The 27,046-nt window shown below is 42.3% G+C and overlaps 1 protein-coding gene and 1 long non-coding RNA gene across 2 annotated transcripts in view; one reads left to right on the top strand and one right to left on the bottom strand.

Moving 5' to 3' along the window:
• Positions 1 to 26,958, bottom strand: part of bs (serum response factor blistered) — a 36,791-nt gene extending 9,833 nt beyond the window's left edge. Inside the window, exons 1-2 of the mRNA XM_030387840.2 lie at positions 25,614 to 26,958; positions 19,148 to 19,396 (exon numbers count right to left, since the gene is read on the bottom strand). Of these exons, the coding sequence (XP_030243700.1) occupies positions 19,148 to 19,396; positions 25,614 to 26,231 (867 nt within the window). The 5' untranslated portion in view covers positions 26,232 to 26,958. The remainder of the gene's footprint in view (positions 1 to 19,147; positions 19,397 to 25,613) is intronic.
• Positions 465 to 15,255, top strand: LOC149091261 (uncharacterized). Its single transcript, XR_016197144.1, has 2 exons — positions 465 to 749; positions 13,805 to 15,255. It is a non-coding gene; the product is annotated as an uncharacterized LOC149091261 (long non-coding RNA).
• Positions 26,959 to 27,046: the final 88 nt, after the last annotated feature.

The raw sequence follows: 27,046 nt of genomic DNA, 5'->3' as shown, positions 1-27,046 counted from the left end.
TAGCTGAAAATCTCGTGTGTCGTGTTCACGCCCACAAAATCAAAGCTGATTTCACATTTTGTGCACGGCAATTTCATATAAAACTTAAAAAACGAAAACAAAAACTGGTTAGTCTCAGTGCTAATTAAAATATATACACACAGACGTGATCCTATAACAAATTAAACACTCAGCTCAACTTCCACAATATCGATTTGAAAGAAACTCATTTGTTTGTTAATTTGTCGCACCAGCCCAAACGGCCAATGTACATAAAGCCCGGCCCAAAAATGGACAGGTAAGCGAGTCTATAAAATCTAATACGCAGCCACAAGCTGCCGCAAGTCACGCCCACATCTCTGGCTATGTACTTAAGAGAGCCAGCGAAGAGCGCGGACAGAGAGGGAGAGAGAGATAATATGTAGGCCATTGCATTCCCACACAGGCAGCCAGCAGACGTTCGCGCTCTTAAAGTTGTGCTGCGGCTGCGAGAAACGGGTTTTCTCAGAGATTGCAAGTAGCGTGGCTCGAGAGTCGCAGCGGCTCGGTTTGCGCCTTCAGTCTGTGAGCAACTGCGTGAGTCGCACGACGATCGACGAATCAGCGAACGACGATCGTCCCTGGGCATGAGAGTGGAGCCCCATGTCGAAAGACGTTCAAAACTGACCGATCCAAGTGCCCGGCGAGTGTGTGGTTGTCAAAGGCGAAAAGTTCAAGTGTGAAAACAGAAAACCAAGATCGTCATGATCGGCAGTCAGAGCGAGCCAATGGTGAGTACAAGACTGTAATACATTAAAACGAACGGTGTTACTGCGGTGATATGAGCTACATTAGCGGAAAAAAAAGAAATATTAAATATCGATAATAAATATGATCTACATTGATGAGCCGAGAGATTGTTTTCTTCTGATTGTGTGCAGAGTGTAAGACTATGTATGGGTAGTACGTTACTACTAGTGTATATATCGTAGCTTCGTAAATGGCTCAGACATTGACTAAGAATGCAATTGAGATGCATCTCGTGTCTAGTCTATCAATATATACCGGAGTTTATTGCTGATAAAACGCTCTTGTAAACTGGCAGTCAGTATATTTTGTTGCCCCAAATAACATGGGAAGATACACAAACAGGCAGCCCAACTAGCTCAGGGTCTATGTAAACAGAAGCCCAACACACGGACAACTCAATCAGAGAGCTGCAATCACACACAATCACCAAGCAGCAGCAGCAATCCCATGTCAGGAGTCGGCAGTCTGCAGCAGTTGGCAGCCAGCAGCGGTCGCGGATCTGGCTAGGCCGAGTGCAGTGGGGGACTTGGCCTTTGGTTGGTCGCCAGCTCGGCGGACATATTTCATAAATCAGCTTGCGCGGAGCTCGAGAGCTGTGCGTTTGCCCAAATCGCAATGGAACCGCCTGCTGCGAATCCTGGCTATTTATTGTATTATAACATTATAAACGAGCGTTTAAGTGGCGAGTGGCGAGTGGAAGAGGGCGAGTGGCGAGTGGCGAGTGGCGAGAGGCGAGAGGCGAGAGGTGAGACATTTGATTTGTGTTAGAATGCAAAATACACAGCGACTGAAAACGGGGCAAAGACAATGGCAGAGCGTGAGGGAGAGGGCAACACTCATACATACAGACAGACAAACCGACAAAGCTGGCAGCACAGAGAAACAGAAAGCCGTTTCTTAATCAGCCAAGAGACGTGGCAACATGGGTTGCAACGTTGTCGTTTAGGCCGGGTCAAATGTCAAGCACATTATTTTTGTGTTTATGTATAATAAATATAAATACATTATGCACTTTTGATAGATTTTCTTGCCAATAAACAAGCTGGCTTCAGCCGCTAGAATGGTGTTTTAGCCAACACTTGGCCAGAGCAGAGCTCGACCAGGTCAGGCCAAGCGTGAGCCGAGTCGGGCCTGGCCGGGCCGGGCTTTCAGTCAGCCATAGTGTGGGTACATAAATCCACAAAAGACATCGCACGGCAACGGGACTCCGGGAAGCCTGCGTTTCTTCATAGTTTTATTGTGTGTGTATGTTTGTGTGTGTGTGTGTGTATTTGTTTTATCGATCCGGCTCTTAAAGTCGCAGTTTTGTGTCTATGCTAATGCACGCGTTGTGTTCGCTTTGCATTTTTCGGGCTGATGTTGAAAAATCGACGTTCAACTCTGTCAGTCATTCAGTCAGCCGACCGGCAGACCGTCTATCCTGTCAGCCCACTGAGCTGGCGGACCAGCCACGTTGATGGGGCCAAACAATGCCTTGTTGACACTGATGGAAAATCTGCGTGTCACAAATATCAAAATTCAATCGTTATACGATGAGGGCCCCAGAGATCGATAGGCCTCATCTCGCAGCTCCAACAGCCCCAAGACTTTGGCATTCAAATTGTCTCGCAACGAGTTCCCAGCACTGCTCAAAGTTATTGATCCCAGCAGCGATATGCTAATGCCAAACTGTGGATACTCAGCCCCCACTTGATCTCAAATTGATCAGAGAAGAAGCAGCACAGATGCGTTTGCCTTTGACTTTTCTCCATACGATCAGACACCTTTAATCAGGCAACAAATTTAATAATAGTTGAAATACACACTCTGATATAATCCTCAGTGGATGATCAACTCATTTAGGTTCGATTGAGCAAAGTTATTCAATTCAATTGAGTTATTAACATATCAATTAAACTAAGGATCTGAATTGAGCAGACCTCGCAAATGCATCTGCATCTATTTGATGCGGGTTTTCGCTTTTGATAGAGCGAAGAGTCGAAAATTATCGAATAAATCTAAATAAAACTGAATCCTTAAGGTATTCATTATGGCATAATTATTCGATTTCTATATATTCGATTTTATAACTTAAGACGAGTCAAACGAATTCATTTACAACTTACTTACGAACTCGCCTAACATCATGTCTTTATATGGCATACAAAATGATACCGAGATCGTTTCTTATAATGCAGATCTGCCCAGATCTGCTCAGAAGTCAGTGATCGCACAGCAAAATTCAATTGAATAAATTAACAGCGCACTCATCTCATACGGAGCGCTAGTTGGAAATAGACGATATAGTGATAGATTGATTGATTGCAAAATGCCCTAAAAGGCGAGTGTGCAACTAATTTCCTCGAGCCGAGTCGCTAGATTAACAGATGCAGTGGCTACAATGCATTTACATATAAAATATCCTCGTGTCGAAATCCGTGATCAAATTAGAGGACACCTTTGTGTAATTGAAGGCCAATTTAATGCATATAAACAATAACAAATGCGAGCCACACAAATATGCCGAAACATCATGACAGACAAAGAAATGAGCGAAGGAGAGAAACTGCGGCAAAAATAATTCATAATATCATATGGGAAAAGCCAGATGGGTACAACAAAAACGAAGCCAACTAAATTACTTAACAAGCCGTTGAGCCAGCCGCTGGACGAGGACGTCCTCTGCGATGATTTACTTGTGCGTAGCAATGCAACGCCCGCAACGAGTCGAGGACTGGGCAGAGTCCACACCAGACCAGGCCGGGGCAAGTAGTCCACTGTCCACTGAGCCCGGCCAGAAGGATGGGGGCCTACGCAGCGCACGGTAAATGCATGTGAGAAGAAGTCTAACTGGGAATGCGCCTCAATTTAAAATGCGAATTACATTATCTGATCAAATGCATTCTTTGGTGCGCTCCAGGAGGACGACTCTGCTGCTGTTGTTGCTGTTGTTGCTGTTGCTATTGCTGCTGTACACTCGTTGAGTGTGTGTTTCTGTGTTGTGCGTATCTCTCGCTGTGTGTGGATGCTGCACAAATAAATAAATTTTAAAATACAAACAAGTAGCGCGCGCAAAAAGCGCTGAGTGGAAAATTCGTGACAGCAATTGTTGATGAGCAGCGTGTGAACAGAGCAGACCGAACGGCCCCGGTTCGTACCGATACTGCGGGCCAGAAGGCCCCTGCGCCAGCAAGAACTCAAGATCATAGCCAGCAACGATACATTAATATATATATATATATATATATATATATATATATATATATATATATATATATATATATACATGAATAGATGTATGTGTGTTGGCGCTGTACATATACAAAGACACTCACACACACATACGCATATTCGAGCCACACTAAAACGCTTTATATTGAGCGATTAATAGCTGAAACTTGACTTGAAAGCGAATGAACGAATTTCCAGCGACCCGAAGCGCACAGAAGAGCCGAACTCTCCAAGTACCTCGGGCCGTCCACCTCCGCAGTCTAATTAACTCCTACGAGCGAGCACACACACGCACACGTTTTTAATTAAGATACACTTATACATATATAGAGGTATTTAAACTGAGGCAGCGTATATATATATATATATATAAAATAAATATATAAAATAAAATACAGTCAAATTGTTAAGTTCAGAGTGGGCAACATCAAGCGAAATGGAATGGAACCAAAACGCCAATACATAGACCGTGGTCGCGGTGTATTTATGTAATGCAAAAGTGCATATCACGGCACAACATGCTAGGTATCTATATAATGCATACATGTGATGTAATGCACAGGTATATAACATCCGATGATTCTGGCTATACTCAAAGTGAATATTACAAGTTTATTTTAATCAACTTATTTATTTTATATATAGTAGTTTTTTCTTGGATTGACTATACTATACTGCACTATACTATACTATTTAGGTTCCATTTTGCCAGTTGTTATTATATCTATAGTTCCTGACACCAGACACTAGTTCTTCAAAGCAACAAATTTCGAAAACTATATTTTGACTTGGCTCAGCAAAATAGAGTGAAAGTTCAAAATTTTAGCTGCATAATTTATAAATGGTCGAAAACAGTCCTCATTCTCCGCAAAAGGTGTATCCTTCTGCTTTCGATGGATGTCAGATGCTTGGAGTCAGATTCCACGATTGTTTCTATTCTCTTTCTAATAAAAAGAGCAAAGAGTTCATTGTATGTTAGGTAAATATTCGTTTCCTCGTGAACAAAATCTTACACATAAACAAGTAAGAAGGCTCTAGTTGAGACTGCTCGACTAGGAGATACCCTGGACCCTCCAATCTGATATTCTAATCACTCTGTCCTTTTATGCACATTATACAAGTCTCTAGTACTTGAAATGCGAAACAGGAGTGGTATCCAAAATCTGTAAACTAAAGAATGTTTGTATTCACCATATGTATATACACAGTAAATCTAAAGTTTCCGGGTGTAATAGTGTTGAAGTGAGGCTGAAAAAACAAAATTTTTAGATTATTCTCGATAAAAAGTTTTCGGATGATTTATCGAAACAATATGATTAACTTGTACTGCGTATGGTATACACGCATGCATACTGCCAAATTTCAGCTCTCTAGCTTTTGTATCTTTTGAGATCGATGCTTTCATACAGACAGAAAACCATTATACCCTGATTTACAATGGGTTCAGGGTATAAATAAAAAAAAAAGTCAGGTCGTTGAAGTCGGGCGTTACCGAATGCAAAATACTCATACTCACATTCCAGCAGCAATTTAGTAGCCAAGTTTAGCTCTAATACTGTAGAAAATTCTGTTTTTCTCACTTTGCCACGCCCCCACTGGGCATTTTTAGCCAATTCATAGAATAAGCTAACGGTAACCAAACTGTAAAACCTAGATGCTTACGCTCAAAAAATAAAAAAATTTCAGGGTATTTTTTGATATGCCCTAAAGAGGCGTAAAAATATTATTTGGTGAATCGATAGAGGAGGCTACTAGTAACTTAACAATTTAAATTTGAAGCTTCTAGCTTTTATACTATAAGAGATATAAAATTTTGCGATGTGCCACGCCCCCTATGGGCGGACACAAAACCTTTTTGGTTTTGGGAGTTCATGCCAAGTATATATACCAAATTTGTCTCTAGCATCAATAGTGTCCAAAATATAGCAGAATTTGAAAAATCACTATATCTACCACGTCCCTGGTGGGCGTAGACATATAATTTTCATTAAGCTTTATAGAATCTTAACATTAGATAGCGTTCAAAATTTTAACATTCTAGCTTGAAAACTCTAGGAGATATGGTTTTTATGCGATTTGGCCAACATTCCAAATTTCAACTTTCTAGCTCGTCAACTAATATGATCTGACATATTGGAAAACGCATTTTCCGATTTGCCAAGCCCCTAGTGGGCGGATCGGTAAAATTTATACACTTTATAAATCGGAGATATATATATCAAGTCTTTAGCTTCGATAGCGCCGAAAAAAATTGCGTTTATACGGACAGTATAAAACAAGCACCAAAAAGGATGCCAAAGTGCAAACTGTGCCAAGCTGCTCGAATCTCAGCATCTCTGATGCTGGCAACTTACTTCTGGCTACTGGCTGCTGGATTCGAAGACATCAATCTAGACCGTCGGGTAGAAGCTGAAAGATAGTCAGAGACAGAGACGGAGGACACTGGGACAGACGATTGGCAACTGGTTGAGAGTTGACAATAATGACGATGGGATGGTGCAGTGGATCGATAGAAAGTAAAGGAGCAGCATGGGCTGCCAGAACCGCGGCCTGGGCATTTGTAGCCCAGAAGCAAACTTGTAACTACAATTTAAATGAGACGTGGGAAAATACTCGACGCAGTTAAATGCTCGGCCAGCGAGGCAGTGCAGCTCAGGTAATTTGTAAAGCTCGCACGTTGAATGCAGATTTTTATTGAGCCACTGTGCAAGTGCTCAACATTTATGGCTATATTTTTAGCTGGAAAACGGCGGCAGCCGCGGCCGCCATCCTCACAAATTAGCGTTGACAGCGCTCGCCCGGTGACAAAGGACCACCAGCCAGCGGTCAGCCGCTGCTGCTGCATTGTTGCCCCTCCCGTGAGCAGTGGACAGTGGGGAGTAGGGAAGTGGAGATAGCTGCTGCCGTTTGGCTAGCCAATTGGACGCCTAGCGTCCAGCTTTCTAGGCGGCATGCGGCATCTGTGCCTGCCAGCGACTGCGTCGACAACTGCTTGGCGACCGAGCTTGTTAAATGTTTTGCCGCCAAAGCGGGGCAAGTCTGACAATTGGACAATTGGACACTTGGACAAGTCGAGAAACATTGGGCCCGCTATCGTGAGCGTCATTTGAATGGTGTGATAATTTTTCGCCTCTTGGTCAGCTCTTTGGCAGCTTTGGCAGTGAAGTAATTGCGCACAACATTATAAATTGAGCGCTGGGCAGGGTCCAGGTCAAAGCCAGGCCAAGCAGGAGAAGCAGGAGCAGCTTATTAAAGGTCCGATGCTGTCTCTAAGCACGCGTTGCATACGCTGCATTTCAAAAGAAATTCTCACACGCCGCCTATTAAAAAAGAGATGAAAAGCACTGAAGACAAAGAGAGAACAAAAAAAAAAAGCGTATAAAAAAAGCGGCGCAGCATAAATTCCAAAAAGTTTCGTGGCATGTTGCAAAGTTGTTGCTGCTGCTATTGTTGTTGTTGTTGTTATTGCTACGTATGGGCATGTCAAGGCGTCGCGTAAGTAGCACTCAGTGGAGCTGCCTTCACTACTGCGGCTCGGCTGGGCTGGGCTCTCCGCCAGGCCAGTCCAGCCCAGGCCAGGCGAATGCTTGCAAATATCGCGAATACGCCATGTTCGCAGTCAATCAGCTGCAAAAAATGAAATGCGACAAATGAAGCGCCGAAAATGCTAAGAACGCGTCGACTCGCTGCTACAATCGCTTTGAGTGACTCGGACGGCACTTCGAGTTTCAATTGCAAATGGCAAATCGAAAATTGCAAGCATAGGAAGTTTTATCGAATTTGAGCCTAAATAGGATCGTCCGTCCAACAATCTGCAGTATTGCGTCCAGCTTCCCGTTCCATTTCACGTTTCACTCTTCCGTTCTCGATCTAGTTCTCGAATCAATTGGTATTGGTATTGGTATTGGTATTGGTATTGGTATTGGTATTGGTATTGGTATTGGTATTGGTATTGGTATTGGTATTGGTATTGGTATTGGTATTGGTATTGGTATTGGTATTGGTATTGGTATTGGTATTGGTATTGGTATTGGTATTGGTATTGGTATTGGTATTGGTATTGGTATTGGTATTGGTATTGGTATTGGTATTGGTATTGGTATTGGTATTGGTATTGGTATTGGTATGGTATTGGTATGGTATTGGTATTGGTATTGGTATTGGTATTGTATTGTATTGGTATTGGTATGGTATTGGTTTGGTTATTGGTATTTGTATTGGTATTGGTATTGGTATTGGTATGGTATTGGTATTGGTATGGTTGGTATTGGTATTGGTATTGGTTTGTATTGGTATTGGTTGTATGTATGGGTATTGGTATTTGTATTGGTATTGGTATTGGTATTGGTATTGGTTTGGTATTGGTATGGTACTTGGTATTGGTATTGGTATGGTATTGGTTATTGGTATTGGTATTGGTAGTGGTATTGGTATTGGTATTGGTATGGTATTGGTATTGGATTGGTATGGTATTGGTATTGGTCTTGGGTATTGGTATTGGTATTGTTATTGGTATTGTTATTGGTATGGTATTGTATTGGTATTGGTATTGGTATTGGTATTGGTATTGGTATTGGTATTGGTATTGGTATTGGTATTGGTATTGGTATTGGTATTGGTATTGGTATTGGTATTGGTATTGGTATTGGTATTGGTATTGGTATTGGTATTGGTATTGGTATTGGTATTGGTATTGGTATTGGTATTGGTATTGGTATTGGTATGGTATTTGTATGTTTGTATTTGGTATTGATTGGTATTGGTATTGGTATTGGTATTGGTATTGGTATTGGTATTGGTATTGGTATTGGTATTGGTATTGGTATTGGTATTGGTATTGGTATTGGTATGTGTATTGGTCTTGGATTGGTATTGGTCTGGCTGGTATTGGTATGTTATTGGTATTGGTTTCCGTTACGTATCTGTGTATTCTTTTGTTAGTGTGTTTCATTGTCTCTGCTTTCTGAGGCATATGGAAAACAGAAATTTGCATATCAAACGTAGTCAACAGCAGACGCCGCACAGTCGCCTTTAATGCGACACAACAACAACAGTAACACAAACAACAACAACGACAAGACTAACCAAACAACAACTTCATTTTGCTAATGCATAGACAATGTTGGCGAATTCGCGTACGTCGAACGATGCGAATTAACTAAATTACAATATGTGAAATTGTCGCTGGCTCCGCTTATGTCTTTGACAAGAACACCCCCACACCCCACTCCGCACACCCTCAACCAAGCCTTTGCCAAGCCTCCCCTGCAATTGCATGAAATTATTATGGCAATCGATTGTGCGTCTTGCAACATTATGAGCATTAAATGCGTCGACCACACAGGAGATTAGAAAACGGGCGATAAAATGTTATTGATTACTCATACGCCGCGTATGAAATGACCAAGCAAAGTTGAAGAAGTCAAACAGAGACTAAGGCATACTTTAAGTGGAAATTCCGCACGACTAACAGAGGCTCTATCATTATCGATTGCTATCGAAACTCGGCTGACAGCAAATCTTCGATATTTGTCTAGTAACTGAAATTCGTGCTTAGGAATAGAAATTGCAATTTTTCGCTACCATAGATTAAAATGGATAGTATATAATTAACATGTAACTAATTCTCCAATTAGAATATATATTTTCTTAAATTTTTTCATATATACGAATGGATAAAAGTGGTCCAATAAGTCATTGCCATATCAGACTATAGTTTAGTTCTTTGACTCGCTGTCCTAGATTTGAATAACATGAATGCTTAGTTGGAGTAGAGGAATTTAGATCGATAAAAGTTGGTGTTAAGTTGCATAATGCATTTATATGCTATTCGATAAAGTTAAAGCTAAATAGATAGTTCGACTACCCGCCGAAGGCTTTATACAGGGTATGTGACAAACAGGGACAGCGAGAATGGCTTCGATGTGCTTTCTTCAAGCAACTGCCCTGCTGCCGCTGCCGCTGCTGCTGCTGACTATGTCGATGGCGATGACGCGATCGCCAGCCGCGATAGCCGCAATTATTTTCGTCATAAGTCAGCCAATGTGGCGACCACGTTGCACTCGGCTCGATCTGTGCCCCCGCGCGGCTGTCTCCGCTGGTGCTGCTGCTTTGGCTCGGCTTGACTCTAGTTGTTGTTGTTCTTGTTGTTGTTGTGCTGGTTTTTGTATTATTTAATTTTGTTCGGCTTGTCGCTGCTGCTGTAGTTGTTGTTGCTGTTGTTGCTGCTGTTGCTGTTGTCGTTGTTGGCTTTTGCGCAGCACACAAGCTTCCAAATAAGGGACGGCACATGTGAACTGAGGAAGCTATAACTAGCGCTGCGAGCTACGCAAATCTGTGGGCTTTGCACTTTCGCATAGATTTCAATGTAAATCAACGCATGCTGACAAACTTCAGCCTCGCGCGTTGATCCAAGTGTCGCAAAATGAGTTCGATTCTGCCAGGTGGCAGCAATTGTCTCTCCGATTGGCTCACTTCGGAGCCCGCCGCGCCGCGATGCGTCGTGCAACATATGGCAGCGATGACAACGCATGTTAACAGCTTTTTAAAGGCAATTGCACAACAGCAACAATACAGTTGGTAATAACGACAACAGAGGCTTCTCGTCTCTCCCAACTCGCCACTCGCCACTCGCCTCTTGCCCCTCGCTTGTCACGCTTCCCAGGCCCAATAGTTAGATAAGCCATCGGAAGCGCCAAAATAAATTTAAGCCAGACAATAGTTCTTTTTCGGAAATTTTGTTTGTGTTTGTTTTTGCTTTTCGGTTTGATTCCATTTTTTTTGTTGTTCTGACTGTTTGCAACTTGAAACCTCTGACAGGAAATCTCACGCGTGCCACAACGGACCAGCGGACGCGCTGTTGATTATCCAAAAATGCGGTCTGGCGTGCCTTTGAATTAAGGTATCGATTTAGCCAGCTCTCAACGGCCAGCCGAAGTGCGACGCAATTCGACGCATCGCTCATTCTCATTCATTGTGGCGCGCGCTCATTGTTGGTGTGAAATTTAGCGCAACAGAAGCAGCAACAGCAGCAACATCAACTGAAGTAGCTGTTGTAGCTGCAGCATGTAGCAACAGCAACAAGTGGCTGCGGTTGCAATGAATCCGCATAACAGACATATACACATATAGTTAAGTGGACAACTGTGCGAATGGACAGAGCATTTGCTGCTGCAAATATTTCTTCACTCGTTGCTGCAGCAGCAGCAAGGCACGAAAAATACTTTTTAAATGCAGCCAAGCGTCAAGCGCAACGCTTTCTACCTTTTATCAACAGCAGCCAAGCAACAACAACAACAAGGATCAAGTGTTATAAATGTTAATCCACAAATAATTGCAGGCAGGCAGTGCCTTGCATCTGCACACTGCCAACATTATGCAAAATATTCGGCTGGATGGCTTAATCGGCGCCAATCAGACAATGATGAGTCTGATGCCACAAATAAAACTAAGGTTGGGTTCTCAGACTCCGCTTCAGACGGTGTCTTGCGCTCTCCCCAGCCCCTACTCCCAGTCTCAGTCCAGGGCTGGCAAGCAGTCATCATCAACGTCGTCTAGACCGAGTGGCAGAATGGCCCAGCGTCCCGCCAAGATGTTTATCAAGCTCTGTGCAGAAGCATCAGGTTTAATTGAAAATTTATGGCACTTTCATCAAGTGGTTCTACTCAGCATTAACAGGGTATTCCGGCTAGCATGCATCCACTCTTTCTCTCTCTTCATCCCACTCCTCTATCTCCTCACTTTCTTTCTCTCCCATCTCCCATCTTACATCTTATATATATATATTTTTTTTTTTAAATTTTTATTCATTAGGAAGCACTAGTGCATCTTTTTGCTGTATTATCTTCCTTGAGACATGTTTACAATCACAGGTTTAGCTTATGTACAAAATGTAAACATATATTTAGATTATTTGATTACGTCCAGAGCAACATATGAAGAGAAGCAGAAAATATAATTCCTAATTGTAGGTCCAGATTAATATAAGCTAGTCGGATGTGCAGACTCAATCTATAGAAAGAAGAGTTTGATAAGCATGGCTGTTACTACACTTCGGTTCATATTTTTAGCAGTGCTTAAGAGTAATGCGAATTGGGCTAACGTCTGGCTTTTCGATTCGCCCTAACAATAGTTTCGCACACGAGTAGAGCGCGAATTGATACGAATTAACAACTCTTCGGCCTATTGTACGGGTATTAGCGGCAGTGACAAAACATCTTCGGTAATAAATTCTAGGCGCACCAACGCCGCTCACTTGTGCCATCAATTTCATTATATAATGAAGCACGCGGACAACCCACACAGCGTTAAGCCGAACTGCTGCTGCCCACATTTTCCCAGTTTCGCCGATTCCCCCCGATTCCAGTTAACAGTGTGTGTGCCCAGCACCTGGTACTGGACTAAAACAACAATATGAAATCGATCGCTAAAAAAAGATCTCAATTCTCTCAACTCTGCCCACAATCGAAACAAATGTTGAATGAATATTGTGTTAATATATATTTATTAAAGCTTAAGTAGGGGAAAACAGGAGAAAGTCTCTCAGCTCCTTAAAGAACTTATTAATTCCATTCAAATAAAAGACTCTGGTTCTTGCATAGATATCTCTGTGAAGTATTCAATTTATTGAATATGGATTGCTCGTTTCAAAAATAATTTCCTTGAATTCTATTATCTTTAAGAAGTAGTTTGTATTCATATTTCAAAAAAATTTAATTCTAAATAGATCCCTGTAAGTCTGTCCTGAATGTATATGCTAGTTTTGCTAATACAAACATTTATTGCTCGGAATAGTCGTGCTAAAACGTACTAAATTAAGATATCACACAATCATGCAGTCACGATTCAAGTTGTGAATAATGAATGAAATAATTGATTCAAATGTAAGTCTCTGAAAAATTGGAGAAGAAATCTTTCTCAGAGATACTTTAACTTAACAAAAACAAATAATTATTCAAGCTGCTGTTGGAGAGACAGACAGATATTGTGTGTTTTCAAATGTTTTCCTTTATGCGTATATCAAAAGTTATCTTTGGAATCTCTGAAGCATGATCAAATCGTTGGCTATGACGAAAGATCGACAGACTGAAGTTCACAAGCTGAGCAGGAAAACATCTTAATAAATCTTATCTATGTAGAGACCATTCCGAAAAGAGCTAATTTTCAGTCATAAAATGCGCAATGAAGCGAGCTAAAAAAATAAAAACATATGAAAATATATAAAATAATAATAAAAAATAAAGAAAAAAACGTTTGGAAAGTTCTCGTCGCCGTCGCCGCCTCTGCCACGCTTCAGTGGCGGTACTTTTGGGCGTGGCAGGCGGGCAGACGGGCACACCCGGGGGTAAGGTCGTTGAGATTTCATAGTCGATAGCGAAGAATTTTGATTAACTCGGAAAATCATTGAAGTAGCTCAGACGAGGGAGCGGCGATTCGGCAGGGCAGTCTACTATCCCTGTGTGTGTGTGTGTGTGTGTGTGTGTGTGTGTGTGTGTGTGTGTGTGAGGGTATTGCACAATCCCTGCTTAGACAGTGGCATACAATGTACGCATTATTTGTTTGCATTGCCAACAATAATTGCTTAACTAAATGCGCCGAAGGAGTTCTGAAAGACAGAAGCGCCTCGTTAAGACCGCCTATTGGCCGGCCTCTTGGCGGGTTTCGGCCTTTAAATAATCACAATGAAAGCAAGAGGCGAGCCGGACGGCGGACAACTCAGCCAAGCAAAAACAATACACAAATGCAGCAGCAGGAGAAGAATCAGCAGCAGCAGAAAAAGAACCTCACAAATTGTCGTTTCTTAAACTTAGCTTTTTTACTCTTTCAGTTGCAGATTGCGAAGGCGGCAGGCAGCCGATGGTTTGTAGAAGGAAGCAGGAGGCAACGGCCACAAGCAGTTACAAGCTGGCGACTCGCAGTTCAGGTACCTCCCTGCTGCCAGCCTCAAGATGTTGCCGACGCGCACAATGCGCGGCTTTAAGAAATGCCGAATTCCAGAAGCTACAGTACAATCAGTTGAATTAAAAACGAGCCCACAGGCAGACATGGCGCACGAGCGAGAGAGCTAGAAAGGGATAGAGGATGCGCCGGGGACGATATCATCGCACAGCTGCGTCCTAGGAAATTAAGAGGACATTGTGGCGGCATGTGGTTAGAACTCAACGCGCGGCGACTTGAACACAAAATCCAGCTACAGCTCTGCGGCTCTGCAGCTACTCAGCTACGAGTCCAGGTCCAGGTTGGGGCCACGCAAGATTCTTGGCGTTGTTGCTATGTTGGTGGCGACTCGAGACTCGCCACTGACAGAGGTTGCCCTCGTACGTAATCGGCGAGCACTGCGAATGCTTTTGTGCCGTCTGTTTCGTCTGTCGCGCTGCCTTCTGCTGCGCACGTGGCCAACTTGGTGACGCTTGGCCCCAAAAACAACAGCAGCAGCAGCAGCAGGGTCAGAAAATCATTGAAATGTCGTTAGAGGCTCGAGCGGCACGCGGCCAAGATAGTCAGCCGAACCGCAAAATGCTTTTAATTTCTCAAACTGATATGTATTTACTGTACAGTGCGCACAGCCGCGAAGAGCACACACGAACGGCAGCCAAACTTGTGGGGACAACAGCTAAACAGCAGGAGTCGGAGGAAGCAGACAGACATGTGTTTGTGTGTGCCGCGACTGGAAATAGTTCAAGGAGTGCGCATTGCTCAAATAAGTTCCATTGTCAACTAATTCCCGGTCTATTTATGACCCACAGTCAGTCGTGTAGCGTAGGTCCTGTAACCTGGCTTTATTATGGCTATATTAGCGGAATCTCAAAGTGTTGAGTGTCTGATGTGTCACGGCTCCCGAAGACGCAGTGATCAATTAGCAAAGTTGACTAGGCATAATAAAATCTCACTTGAACATAACTTACTGACGTGTATTACTTTTTAAATAATATATATCTCTAGTATTGAAACGTCAAAATTTGACAGTCATTGCAAGAAAATAAAATTAAAATTTCATTTTAGTGTTTAATACATAATTCAACGAATCAAAACGTAATAATACAAGCTACAAGCCTAAAATGAAGCTTTATGCGGAAAACTCTTCGGGCTGTCAGAAAATTGTAGCCCGGAGATACGCCCAACTCTGTGAAGAGTTTGCTGAAAACAGCCCATTCTCCTGAGTGAAGATCTCCATAATTAATGTCGAATACCACACCTCCTTTTGGAAACTCAGATTTTCAATTTTAATGGGTATACAAATATACGGTAATAATAAAAAATTAAACTGGTGCCAATAAACTTACATTTTGCGTTTTTTTATTTTACATATTTTCAATATATAAAACAGTATATATTGAGGTATATATATATATATATATATATATATATATATATATATATATATATATATATATATATATATATATATATATATATATATATATATATATATATTGGTGAGGCGTTGGCGTTCAAGATGCGCAGGTGAGCGACCAAAGAAGGTAAACACCCGCGCAGCTAAAATCTACCCATGTTGCTTTGCTATATATAAGTATTGTATAAAGTGGCGTAAAGTTGCTTAACACCACCAACAACAACAGCTACAACATTAGCAACAATAACCAGCTGAAAGAGCAACCCACTGCAAACGAACAATTAACCTTGGATGGACTCAGAGTTGGCGGCAGTGACGGAAACAAAGACAGAGATACAGGCAGAGAAAGAGACAGCGACAGAGAACGACCTACAACAGCCGCGGGCAATAACAAGCTATGAAGTTTATCAGTCAGCTGCAGCAGCAATAGTATCGCAAATAGTGGAGACAAGCCTATTACATACCCTATAAAAAGAATATGGGGAATGGTAAAAGGGAAACAGAGAAGGAGAGAGAGAGAGCTTTAAGTCACAAATGCAATGAAAGTGACGGGCAACACAATGGAATTCAAGCATTTCACTTATTAACTTGAACTTCAAATACTCATTTTATTCATCGATCAAATTAGGAGATCAAATTATGGAGGACTCATAATCATCATAGAAACAAATGTGGAAAACGTTATACATCCTATAAGAAGAGACCTATCAACAGTTTCTATAAGCAAAATTGTATTCTGATAAGCCAAGGGGAACGAAGAGGAAATATATTGTTGACAGGATACAGGATACAGGATACAGGATACAGGATACAGGATACAGAGGACATAGTCTCGGACCCAAAGGAAAAGCCAGTGAATGAGTGAATTACAGCGCAACTTCTAGTCGATCATTAAGTTGCATCAGCACACCTACTTCTGTGCTTTCTGTTTTGTTATGACCCGGGGCGGCGTTGGTGTCACACCCACAGCATTTGCGTTCATTCATCGTCTCCAGTTGGAGCTGAATGAACGAGTGAGACGATTGAAGCGACAGCTGGTGGCTACCTGCTTGGCGCAGCCGCAAAGAGTGGTTCGGTGGCACACGTCATCGGGCCAGCCAAGAGATTTGATGATGCCTACGCGACTGCTGGCCTGGTCTGGTCCGTTCTGGCATTGAAAAAGCGCGCGCGATAGTGAGCGCAATTTGCATGCCAAGTGGGGAAGCAAGGGCAAGGAGAGGGCAGCTGCTGATGCATGACTTGGCTCTTGGACGAGCCAATTGCTGTTGATCGATTTATGAACTCGCCGCGAGTCGCTCATGACGTCACAAGCGGTACGCACAGCCTACACGCAGCTATCAGCGGGTCTATTGTCGAGTCGCGTCGAGTCGACGGACGTGGCGGGCAGAGCACCTCAGGCACTTTTAATAGCACAAGCGGAAGCTTTAACAGCGCAGATAGTACAAGCGTATGCAAACATGCACACTCACACACATACATACAGATACCAAGATACAAGTAAACGCCAAGCAGTTAGATTCATTCAGCTGGGCCTGCCCACTCGCCGGTGCATAATGTTTTTTCTTCTCATTTTTAAAGAGAGGGTTTTGCGTGTAGGCTTACAAGAACCTATCTGGTTATGTAAGATCTTCACCTTGATCTTGAAATGCCAAAACTCCAAATTGTAAAGCTCCATCTCTTCTCTTTTGTCACAAGTTGGGGCAGTTGCTCGCGTCGTTTTCAAATATTCTTTACGTTCGATTTTTATTATTTTATAATATTGAGCTAAATAATATATATACACACATATATATGTTTATATGTATATATATGCATGCATTCATTCGTATAGTTACTATATTTGATTTTTAAACATAATCAATCTTTTACTTAGGCTAAAAACGTTTTGTTATTTGTGTGTGTGTGTTTTTTTTTTCAGTATTTTTGTATTATTATTTAACATCTAATATTAATTTCACTATGAATATTTATTATAGAATTGGGGTTTTGATTTCTGTTTGACAGAAATGTAATCTGCATTAAAATATTTATTTATTTAATGTTTCAAACATGTTTTTAATAATATATTAAATTATATTGTTTGCAATTTACGTAATTTTGTTATTATTTATTATGAACTATTATCTATTGTCATGCCACATAAGAATGGAATACTTTGAGCTGCCTCGTAATTTGGCTTTGTTTTTAATTTTACCTACAAATTTTCATATAAATATACAATAAATATTAGTAAACAGAAAAACAAGCAGCTCAAAGGGTAAGACGATTCAATTCGATTAGCGAGTTAAATTTCAGTTTCGGCTTAAGATTTAAACGAGAACTCCCAGAGTTCATGCGTAGCGCTTTTTTTTTTTTTATACAATCTTGACATTTTCAGGCACAGTATATATAACTTGAGTTTAGTTTGCCAGAAACGAAAATTATTATATTAAAGCAGAACTTATATTCATCAGATCATTTGATGATTTTTAAAAATAATGATTAATTGTAAATGTTTAATAAAACCATTTTAAATAGGACAATTTAAGCTCAATTTCATCACCTTTGAAGGGAACGGTGTCTATCTTTTGCAGTAAATTTCAAAAAAGTGACACACATTGACTTAGTTACTTGATCAAAATTTATTTACAATAAATCGCCACGCATAAGCTCAAATTCGTCATGCAAATTGATAAATTCAGTAGCTCTCATAACTATGAGAGCCAGAGCCAAACTGGCCAATCGAGTTGACTAATATATATAGACATATATAGAGGGAAAATCAAATAAACTTTATAACTTATAAATAGTGCTAAGATAATGCTAAGACGATGATGAATTGCACTTAAAGCAAAAAATGGATATTGCAACTACTATATCATATAATAAACGATTTGTTTTACTTTTTTGGAGCACGCTCATCGCACTGGGGCCGCCCTGCACATTTTCTAATCGAGCTTTAGAAAAAAAATAATTGGTATAATCACTAACAATATGTAGTTTACTTTACATTAGACTCTGCGCAGCAAATGATTATACATAGAGTGACTCCTCTGCTCATTTCATTTCAGTTCATTTAGTTTAGTTCGTCTAGTACTGTCTAGTCCGGTTTATTGCACTTATCATTAAGGACTAACTAAAGCAGTCTCGGCTATCTGGTCCTGTACGAGAGTTGTCTGGTGGAAACGCTATAGAATGATGGCACTGGGTACGATTCGATTCGATTTCATTCGCTGCAGTTATTGCTGAATGGCTATGGCTATGGCTATGGGTACTGCTGTGGCCACGTGAGCAGCCATGGCTTTGCTATGGCACAGGCGCCTTCAAGTTGGGTTTTGACTAGTATTAACAAAAGATATGCTTTCAATGAGCTGCTACGCCCACTGCGATAAACAACAAAATGAACGGGCGAGATCATCAGGTGCGAGACTGTCCCCTCAATCATAATCCCCCTCCCATTGCCGCGCCGACTCATGCACTTTGGATCTGCTACACACACGCACACTCACTCACACACTCAATTATACCTAGGTCTATGCCTATGCCTACGTCTATGTGTATAGATAGATATAGAGAGAGGGAGAGGGGAGGTCTGAGTCCCTAGCGCTGCGCATGTGTATGCGACATGTGCGAGTGAGTGGAGTGCGGCGGCGGCACGTGCGGCACATGCGCGTGGTGCGCATGTCCACCGTAGGCCTGCGCGTGCGCCAGGGGCGAGGCCTGGCCGCCGGTGTAGCCGGACTGCATGAGGCTCTGCTCGAGGCTGTAGTGCGAGGGCGGCGCCTGGGGATGTGCGAGATGAGCGTGCCCGTGATGGCCGTAAATCAATTGTCTTACTTTGGTGTCCTCGTCGGCGATGTTGTAGCTGAGCTCCGTCTCCTCGAAGCCCGTTGCGGACATGCGCTGATCGCCGCCGCCCACGCTCGGCGGATCCGGCGAGTTCAGGCACGTCTGTATCAGCTGCTTGCCCGCCTCCGACGTTATCATCGGCTGCAGTTTGCGCGTGGCGAATGTGTACACGTGACCCGTCTCGCTGGCCACCAGCAGCATCACCTGGGTCCCAGTCAGCGTTGACAGCTCGTAGGCCTGCAAAGGAACGGCAAGGAGGTGTGATTAGAGCTGATTAGATTAGCTTAGCTAGCCTCATGTACTCGCTGCTCCTCCAGCCGCAAGCGGCACATAAATTTACAGTCAAACTATGCGATTACGTGGCAGCGATATCAGATAGCGCCAAATGTGGTTTCAGCAGCTGGCGATGGGCTCGTGACATCCAAATATTTATTCGCAAAGATCAAAAGTGATGGATTTCAGTTATTTGATATAGATACTCTCGATATATGTAGCAGTATACTTTTCTTAAATCAACAAGTCGAGAGATACTCTGACCGAGCAGCGTACAGGACAAATATTTAACGAGGAGTTGAGCTCACAGCTCCTCTCCATATCAATACCACAAATCAAAAACAAGTAAGAAGGCTCTAGTCGAGACTGCTCGACTAGGAGATACCCTGAACCCACCAAGCTGATATTTTAATTATTTTGCACTTCTTCTATGCACACATACATACATATGCATCCAGACGCACGCATAAGCCTGCACTCTGCTAACTGCGCAGAAAATCTGTAAATTACAGAATGTTTGTATTCATCATATGTATATACACAGTAAATCTAAGATTTCCAGGTCTAAAAGTGTTTAAATGAGGCTGAAAAAACAAAATCAAATTTTCGATTATTCTCGATAAGAATGTTATCGGATGAGTTATCGAAAAAATAAGGCAAACTTGTACTGCGTATGGTATACACGAGTATGCATGAAAAATTTCAGCTCTCTAGCTTTTGTATCTTCTGAGATCGACGCACTCATACGGACGGACAGACGGACAGGGCTATATCGACTCAGCTCGTCGTGCTGAGCAAGAATATATATACATTATGGGGTCCGCGATAATTCCTTCTGCCCGTTACATACTTTTGCACAAAACCATTATACCCTGATTTCCTATTTTCAATGGATTCAGGGAATAATAAAGTATTATGATTTAAGTGCAGCTCAATCGCACTTGAAATTCTCAGAATAGACGAGAGAGAATCTCATTTCCACTTGAGATTCTGCAAATAGTACAGTGGATTTAATCGCAATTTAGGAAAAATACTGCAGTAAATTGAGTACTCACCGTATATTTATCTATTTATTCGAGATCAGAATATATACAACAAATGTAAAAAGTCAAGATTATATGAAATATACAAGAATCTGAATGCAAGACTTTCCGCTTTATACTCCAAGTCGATGATAACTAGAGTACGATTCACGCTGTAACCGATATCAATAAATGGGAATAGTTTTCGGTTATTTTGAAGCAAATTAGATCTGCGTATGCGATAGTTTAGCAACAAAATGGACTTTAGTTCTTATAGGCTTTCAAATCGATGAGTTCATTCATATGGAAATACGAACAGACAAGCAGACGAACAGGGCTGGATGGACTCAGACAACTGTCCTAATTAAGATTTGATATATGTTATAGACTCTCTTCTTCAATATACCTTGACTTCGAAACGATAAGTTTTCATTTCCTCACCTCTCGCTGCGTGAGCGAAATCACGCGCTCATCTCTAATGTAGGTATTTAAAGCACACTGCTCCAGACCGATAGACGGTAGCTTAAGCTGGCTATCAATAGCTCGTAATTACTTCAAGGCGATAAAGTTGCTTTCCGCTGCAATGCCGTGCAGAGTTCCCAGCAGAGCCAGCGCCTCAACGCATAAATAACTCGCTAGCGAGGAAGTCGCTCGAGAACCGCGCACAAAACGCTTTCGAATGCGAATGCGAGAGCGAGTGCGAGTGCGAGTGCGAGTGCGAGAGGGAGCCTAGCATTTATTAATATTAATGAAATTGTTGTGCACATTGTTGCCGTGGACGTTGCTCTGGTTGCCAATCTTTGCCAGGGGCTGCCACTTTTATGTGTAACATGTGTAAATGCAAACAATTGACACGGCCCGGGCCGTTGAGTAGCTGAGTAGGTGTCTGCGATGGAGGCAGATGAGGACAAAGCAGGTTGGGAATGGGATTGGGAGTCGGAAAGGGATTCGGATTGGGATTGCGACTGGGATAGGGACTGGAGTGAGGCTCAGCAGCAGCGAGCGGGCCAACAATTCATGTCAATTTGAATTTCGAACGCAAAGACAAAAGGACATGATGTAGCTACGGCAACCCGGGAGAGGGGTGGTGCGTGCTGCTTGCTGACAGGACAAGCCCCAGAGACCGCAACGAGAGGCAGAGTCATTTGTTAGAAGGCGATTGTTGCTTTTGCTGTTGTTGCTGCTGTTGTTGCAGTTGCAGTTGCCGTTGCATGTGCCCAAAAGGCGAGCCGACGCAGCCAAACTGTCGGCCCAGAGCCTGCTTCGCTTATCTGTGCACAATCTGCCGCTGCTGCTGCTGAGGCTGAGACTGGGTCTGCTGCCAGGGGACCCAATATGCTTCCGTGCAGTGAACAATTCCCAAGCCAAAGCTTGGCCCCCAGCTTGGCCTCCGGCTCGCAGCTTGCCGGCAGAGCGCGCCTCGTGATTTCAATTTAACACCTTTTGGCGGCTTTTGCGCTTGCCTCTGTCGGTGTCCCATTGTTGCTAACGTTTTACATGGTAAACGACAGGGCAGCCAGGCAGGCAACAGAGCGGACAGCTACACACGTGTCTCACACATACACACACACACACACACATATACACAACCCCTGAATCTTCTGCAAACTCTCTTTGCAGAGCCAATGCCTCAGCCTACGCAATTAGGCCAGGCCTACAAATGAGATCATGCGCTGGCATTAGCTCACTTTTCACTTTTGGCCTTTTTCGGCCACTTGGCACGCCCACGACCAGAGCGCGGTTCCGCTCACTGTTTTCCGTCTCGTCTTCTTTCTGCTAGTAGCTCTCGCTAAATGTCTAAAATTGGTATTGGCCGCAGGTTTCTTTCGCAGCAGTGGCGTCAACCTCTGCCTGCAGCAGCAGCCAGAATTGAATTGGGTTCAATAACCGCAATTTGTTGCCAGGATGCATGTGTGCAGATGTACTTGTATGTGTCTGTGCGTATGTGTGTTTATATAGCGCCATGGTCCATTGTCTGCATGTCAACTGTCCGCGGCGTGGACATCGATGAGGGCCACATCAAAGTCACTAAAAATATATAACAAAAGTTCTGTCCTTGTCAAGAGGCGCGCGCCTGTCATAAGTAGGCCCCCAAAGTCAGCCAACAAAAACCGCTGCACCATGAGGAGGAGTCGCCACAAAAAGTCAGCAGGAAAGTCGTATTTCTAGGGTCAATTATTTTAGCGATGCGCTCGCACCGAATCATATTTGTAAAGTCTTCTTTCGAATAGATGTAGATACTAAATAAAGATTTATCTTGTGGTAATATTTAACAGTTAACAGATAATTAGTCCAAAGAAATGCCAACATTTCTTAGCTATTGTATTCAAGGTAAATATTTGATCTAAACCCTCCGGAGGTATTTGTTTCTCATACAGTAAGTGCCGGGATTAGAATTCTTGGATCGAGCAACAGTAAAACATTACGTTCGTTTGCTTAATAGACGAGCTTTGCTATCATTTCCAATCGAATCTCCCTTTAAAGTCATAACGACAAAGTATAATTTGAAATGCTTTGTATACCTAATTAATTATTAATTAAAATTAATTTATTTAAGTAAATAGCAAATAGACTGAATATCTTAACTACAAAATTCTTGTATTAAAAAATTAGATTTTGTTGTTATTTTCGTCAGATCATTTATTTGTTTTCACGCCCTCACATCGCATTTGGCGAGGGTATCAACCGAGCCGAAGACAACTTAAAAGATTTTTATACCCTGAACCCATTGAAAATGAGAAATCAGGTTTTGATGGTTTGGTGAAAAAGTATGTAACGGGCAGGAGGCGTGCCAGACCCCATAAAGTATATATATATATATATTCTTGGTCAGGGAAACGAGCTGAGTCGATATAGCCCTGTCCGCCTGTCCGTCCGTATGAGTGCGTCGATCTCAGAAGATACAAAAGCTAGAGAGCTGAAATTTGGCATGCATACTCCTGTATACCATACCAAATTTTCCTTATTTTTTCGATAAATCATCCGATAACTTTCTTATCGAGAATAATCGAAAATTTGATTTTGTTTTTTCAGCCTCATTTAAACACTTTAGGCCTGGAAATCTCAGATTTACTGTGTATATACATATGATGAATACAAACATTCTGTAATTTACCGATTTTCGATACCACTCCTCCTTCGCCTTCAATTTGTTTCGCATTTCAAGTACTAGAGACTTGTGCTTTGGAATGTACATACATTTGAACATTATGATTACGTTCTGAATGTTTCATTAAGATTGTACGTCTAGAAATTAAATTATTCAACAAAAAAATTCTCATAATATTACCAACACTGCAGCACAGCCCAAGCGCAGTCGCTGCTTACTGCGCAGTTGGCAGAGCGCGTTTGAATACGTACGTGTGGATGCATGTGTATGTATGTGGGCACAAAAGAAGTGCAGAATGACTAGAATATCAGCTTGGAGGGTTCAGGGTATCTCCTAGTCGAGCAGTCTCCACTAGAGCCTTCTTACTTGTTTCCTTTTTACATTGTGTCTCGTTTGATACGAAAATATTTCACAATATTTGGTTGGTTGTGCCTGTAGTTAAGATCGTGCTGAGATCGTGATTTAACTCTGGCGGGTTTCCCATTTTTTCTAGTCTTTTTCAGTGTTGGCGTTGTTGTTGTTGATCGCAGCGACTTTGAGGCCAAGGAGTCTATTTAAAAATGTTAAGCATTTCATATGCGAGCTAAGCGGCGCATTATGTAAGTTTGCGTGTGAAAATTGGTCATTTGAAAGCAACAAAAGCCGCAGAACTTGGCCAAGTGAGCAGGGGCTAGGAAGCAGGCTAAGTAGATGGCGAAGCCAGTTGCAGTTGCAGTTGCAGTTGCATCTTCCCATTACAATGAGGCCGAGCAACACGCAACTGCACAAGACGGCAATTGAGATTACCATATGTACTGCTATGTACAATATATATATATATATATATATATATATATATGAATATATATATATATGTGACACATACATATATATTAAATATATGTATATATGTAGTGCTGGCATTGGGCAGCTCTCTTTGAATGCAATCGCGCGTCCGGCAAATTAACATTTTATGAAACCGAAAACAAAGGGAAATTCGGAATCGGAATTGGAATTGGAATCGTGGCTACCGCGCTTACACAGCGCCGTCGACGAAAAAAAAAAACGGGCAACAGTTGGTCGCCAGTGGCGGGATGGGGATAATGCCTTTCGGTGGGGGTTTTGGTAGCACGATGGCAACAGAACGATAAAGCAGCATTGCAGGCGGAGAACAATGCAAGAGTCGCAGGATCCGCATCGACTCGACTCGAATCGAATCGACTGCAACGAGAATTGAGGATTTGGTAGCATTTATTAATTGCACATGCGCTTACAACGTGCTACACATAGAGGAGGCATTTGATTGGCTTAAGCAAAATAGAATGAGCTGCTTGCAAAATGAAAGGCAAAGTTCTTATGATCACATGATTAAAGCGTCAATTTGAAGAATCTTTTTTTTTTTCGTCAGGATAAAAGCACTGAAAATTCAGATTTAAGGCTGAGGGCCCCACAGAATATAATTAAATTTTATAATTGATTAAAACTATTCCATTTTAGTCAATTGTTCGAAAATTTAAAAAATCTTTAAGTATTAGCTAATTAAATTCAAGCAAAAATTTGAAAATATGGTTTAGATGCAAACTTCAAAGTGCTTTTAAAGAGGAAATATAGAAGAATGTGTACATTAATTTTATTTTACTATTTGACATACCAACAGACTAGATTTATGAATTCAAGAAACACCAACTAAATACTTTTCCACATAAGCGAAATGATTCAATTATCGAGTGAGGCAACAATCATAATAATATTTTGAGCTATGCTCAAATTTTAGTTTTTTTTTTTCATAATTTCTTATAGTTTTAGGAAATTTCAATCTATTCGGGTAATCATATTAAAACATTGTAAGTTAAACTTTAGTTTGTAGTCCTCCAGTAAAGTACATATTTGAAACCATTTAATTCACGAATATAAATTGATCCAATTATTCACAAATCGTCAAGTGAAACATTCTCCTCATTCGAAGAATTCAACTCATATTCCCTCACACATGGAGTATATTTTCCCAATTCATACAGATAAACAATAGCGATATTATTTAGTCTCAGGAAAATACTGGGTGTGAATTTACCTTCTTCATTATTCCAGTTTTCCGCTTGGAGAAGGTCGTGTAACGGCGCAGTTTGTTGTCGATGTACTCCATTTTGATTTTGACGCGGCCCTTTGTCTTCTTGCCATTGGCGGGCGGTGATTTCTTATTGGGCAGCGTGCTGTAGCTGTCTACCCCGTCGACGTCGATGCCGCCGCTGGCTATGCTGCCGGCAGCGCAGCTGTCTAGGCCTTGCAGCGTCATTCCGCCGCCACTAGAGCGATGGTCCTCGTAGCAATCGCTCCCGCTGCGCTTTAGCCCACGTGATTGTTGCTGCTGCTGTTGTTGCTGTTGCTGTTGCTGTTGCTGCTGCTGCTGGTGCTGTGGACTGTGCGTTTGGCTGTTGCTCAGCGTTTGACACTGTTGCTGTTGTTGCTGTTGCTGCTGCGCCGCCGCCCCTGGATTGGGACGCTGCTGCATCGCCAGGCCCGCGCCACTGCCGCCGCCCATGCTCTGCAGCAAGCCGCCACTGGGGGGCCGGCCGCCCAGAGCAGCGACGGCGGGATTGCCGTACATGTCGGCCTGGTCGGCCAGACTGAGACCTATGCTACTCATAGAGTAGTTTAGGTTGTAGCGCGAATCGCCGCGCGTGGGATCCATTCTCAGGTAAAAGTTCTCCACCGTGGAGCCGTACAGTGAATTCAAGGCACCACGCGCGTCTATTATTGCCGCTGCGGCACACTTTTTCTTAATTCGATTTTCGACTTTAGCTTTAGTTTTGCCACACAAATATCGGCTGCTAGCTTTTTAATTCCAAAAATAAACACAAAAACACACGCACACCAACACACGCACGCACGAACACACAGACGAACGAGCCGCCGCTGCTTTTGATTTCGTTGCTGTGTTGTGACGATTACTGCCGCTGCCACCACCGTCGCCGCCGCTGTCAGCTGTTTGCACTGCTGGCCTTTGCTGACACTGCAGTGTTTAACACGGACGCCGTTCACCGAAAGCCCTGCACTCGTTTTTATTGACAGCAATTGTCAATAATATTTGTATTTTGATCATTAACAATTAATTCACAAATCTTTCGGTTGGCCGCGCACACATACACGCGGCGCAAGCACACAAGGAAAACTGACAGCTGCGGCTGCTAACTAACAGACAGTTTAACAGAAGCTTAACAGAGTCACAGTGTTGCACACGAATGGGCTGTTTTTGGGCGCGCTTATTTGAATCCGCTTCAAAATGTTTTTGAGCTGCGTACGCCAATGCACATTTCAATTTCTAACTGTTTATCGTTGATGTTTCGTTTGTTGCTATTTTAGTTGCTGCTGCTAATGCTGTTACTGTTGATTTTGATGTTTCGTATTTGTAAGTATTTTTTGAAATTACTTTATGTGGACTTATTTGACAACTGCGGTAGATGGGGAGATGTGCGTCACTTGTTTTGGTCTCTTTTCTTTATTTGT

The sequence above is a fragment of the Drosophila navojoa genome, chromosome 5 (genome assembly GCF_054131105.1).
Source record: "Drosophila navojoa isolate 15081-1374.11 chromosome 5, UAZ_NAV_1.0, whole genome shotgun sequence".
Classification (NCBI taxonomy): Eukaryota; Metazoa; Arthropoda; class Insecta; order Diptera; family Drosophilidae; genus Drosophila; species Drosophila navojoa.
The sequence above is the reverse complement of the archived record's forward strand: the minus strand, read 5'-3'. Positions and strand labels throughout refer to the sequence as shown.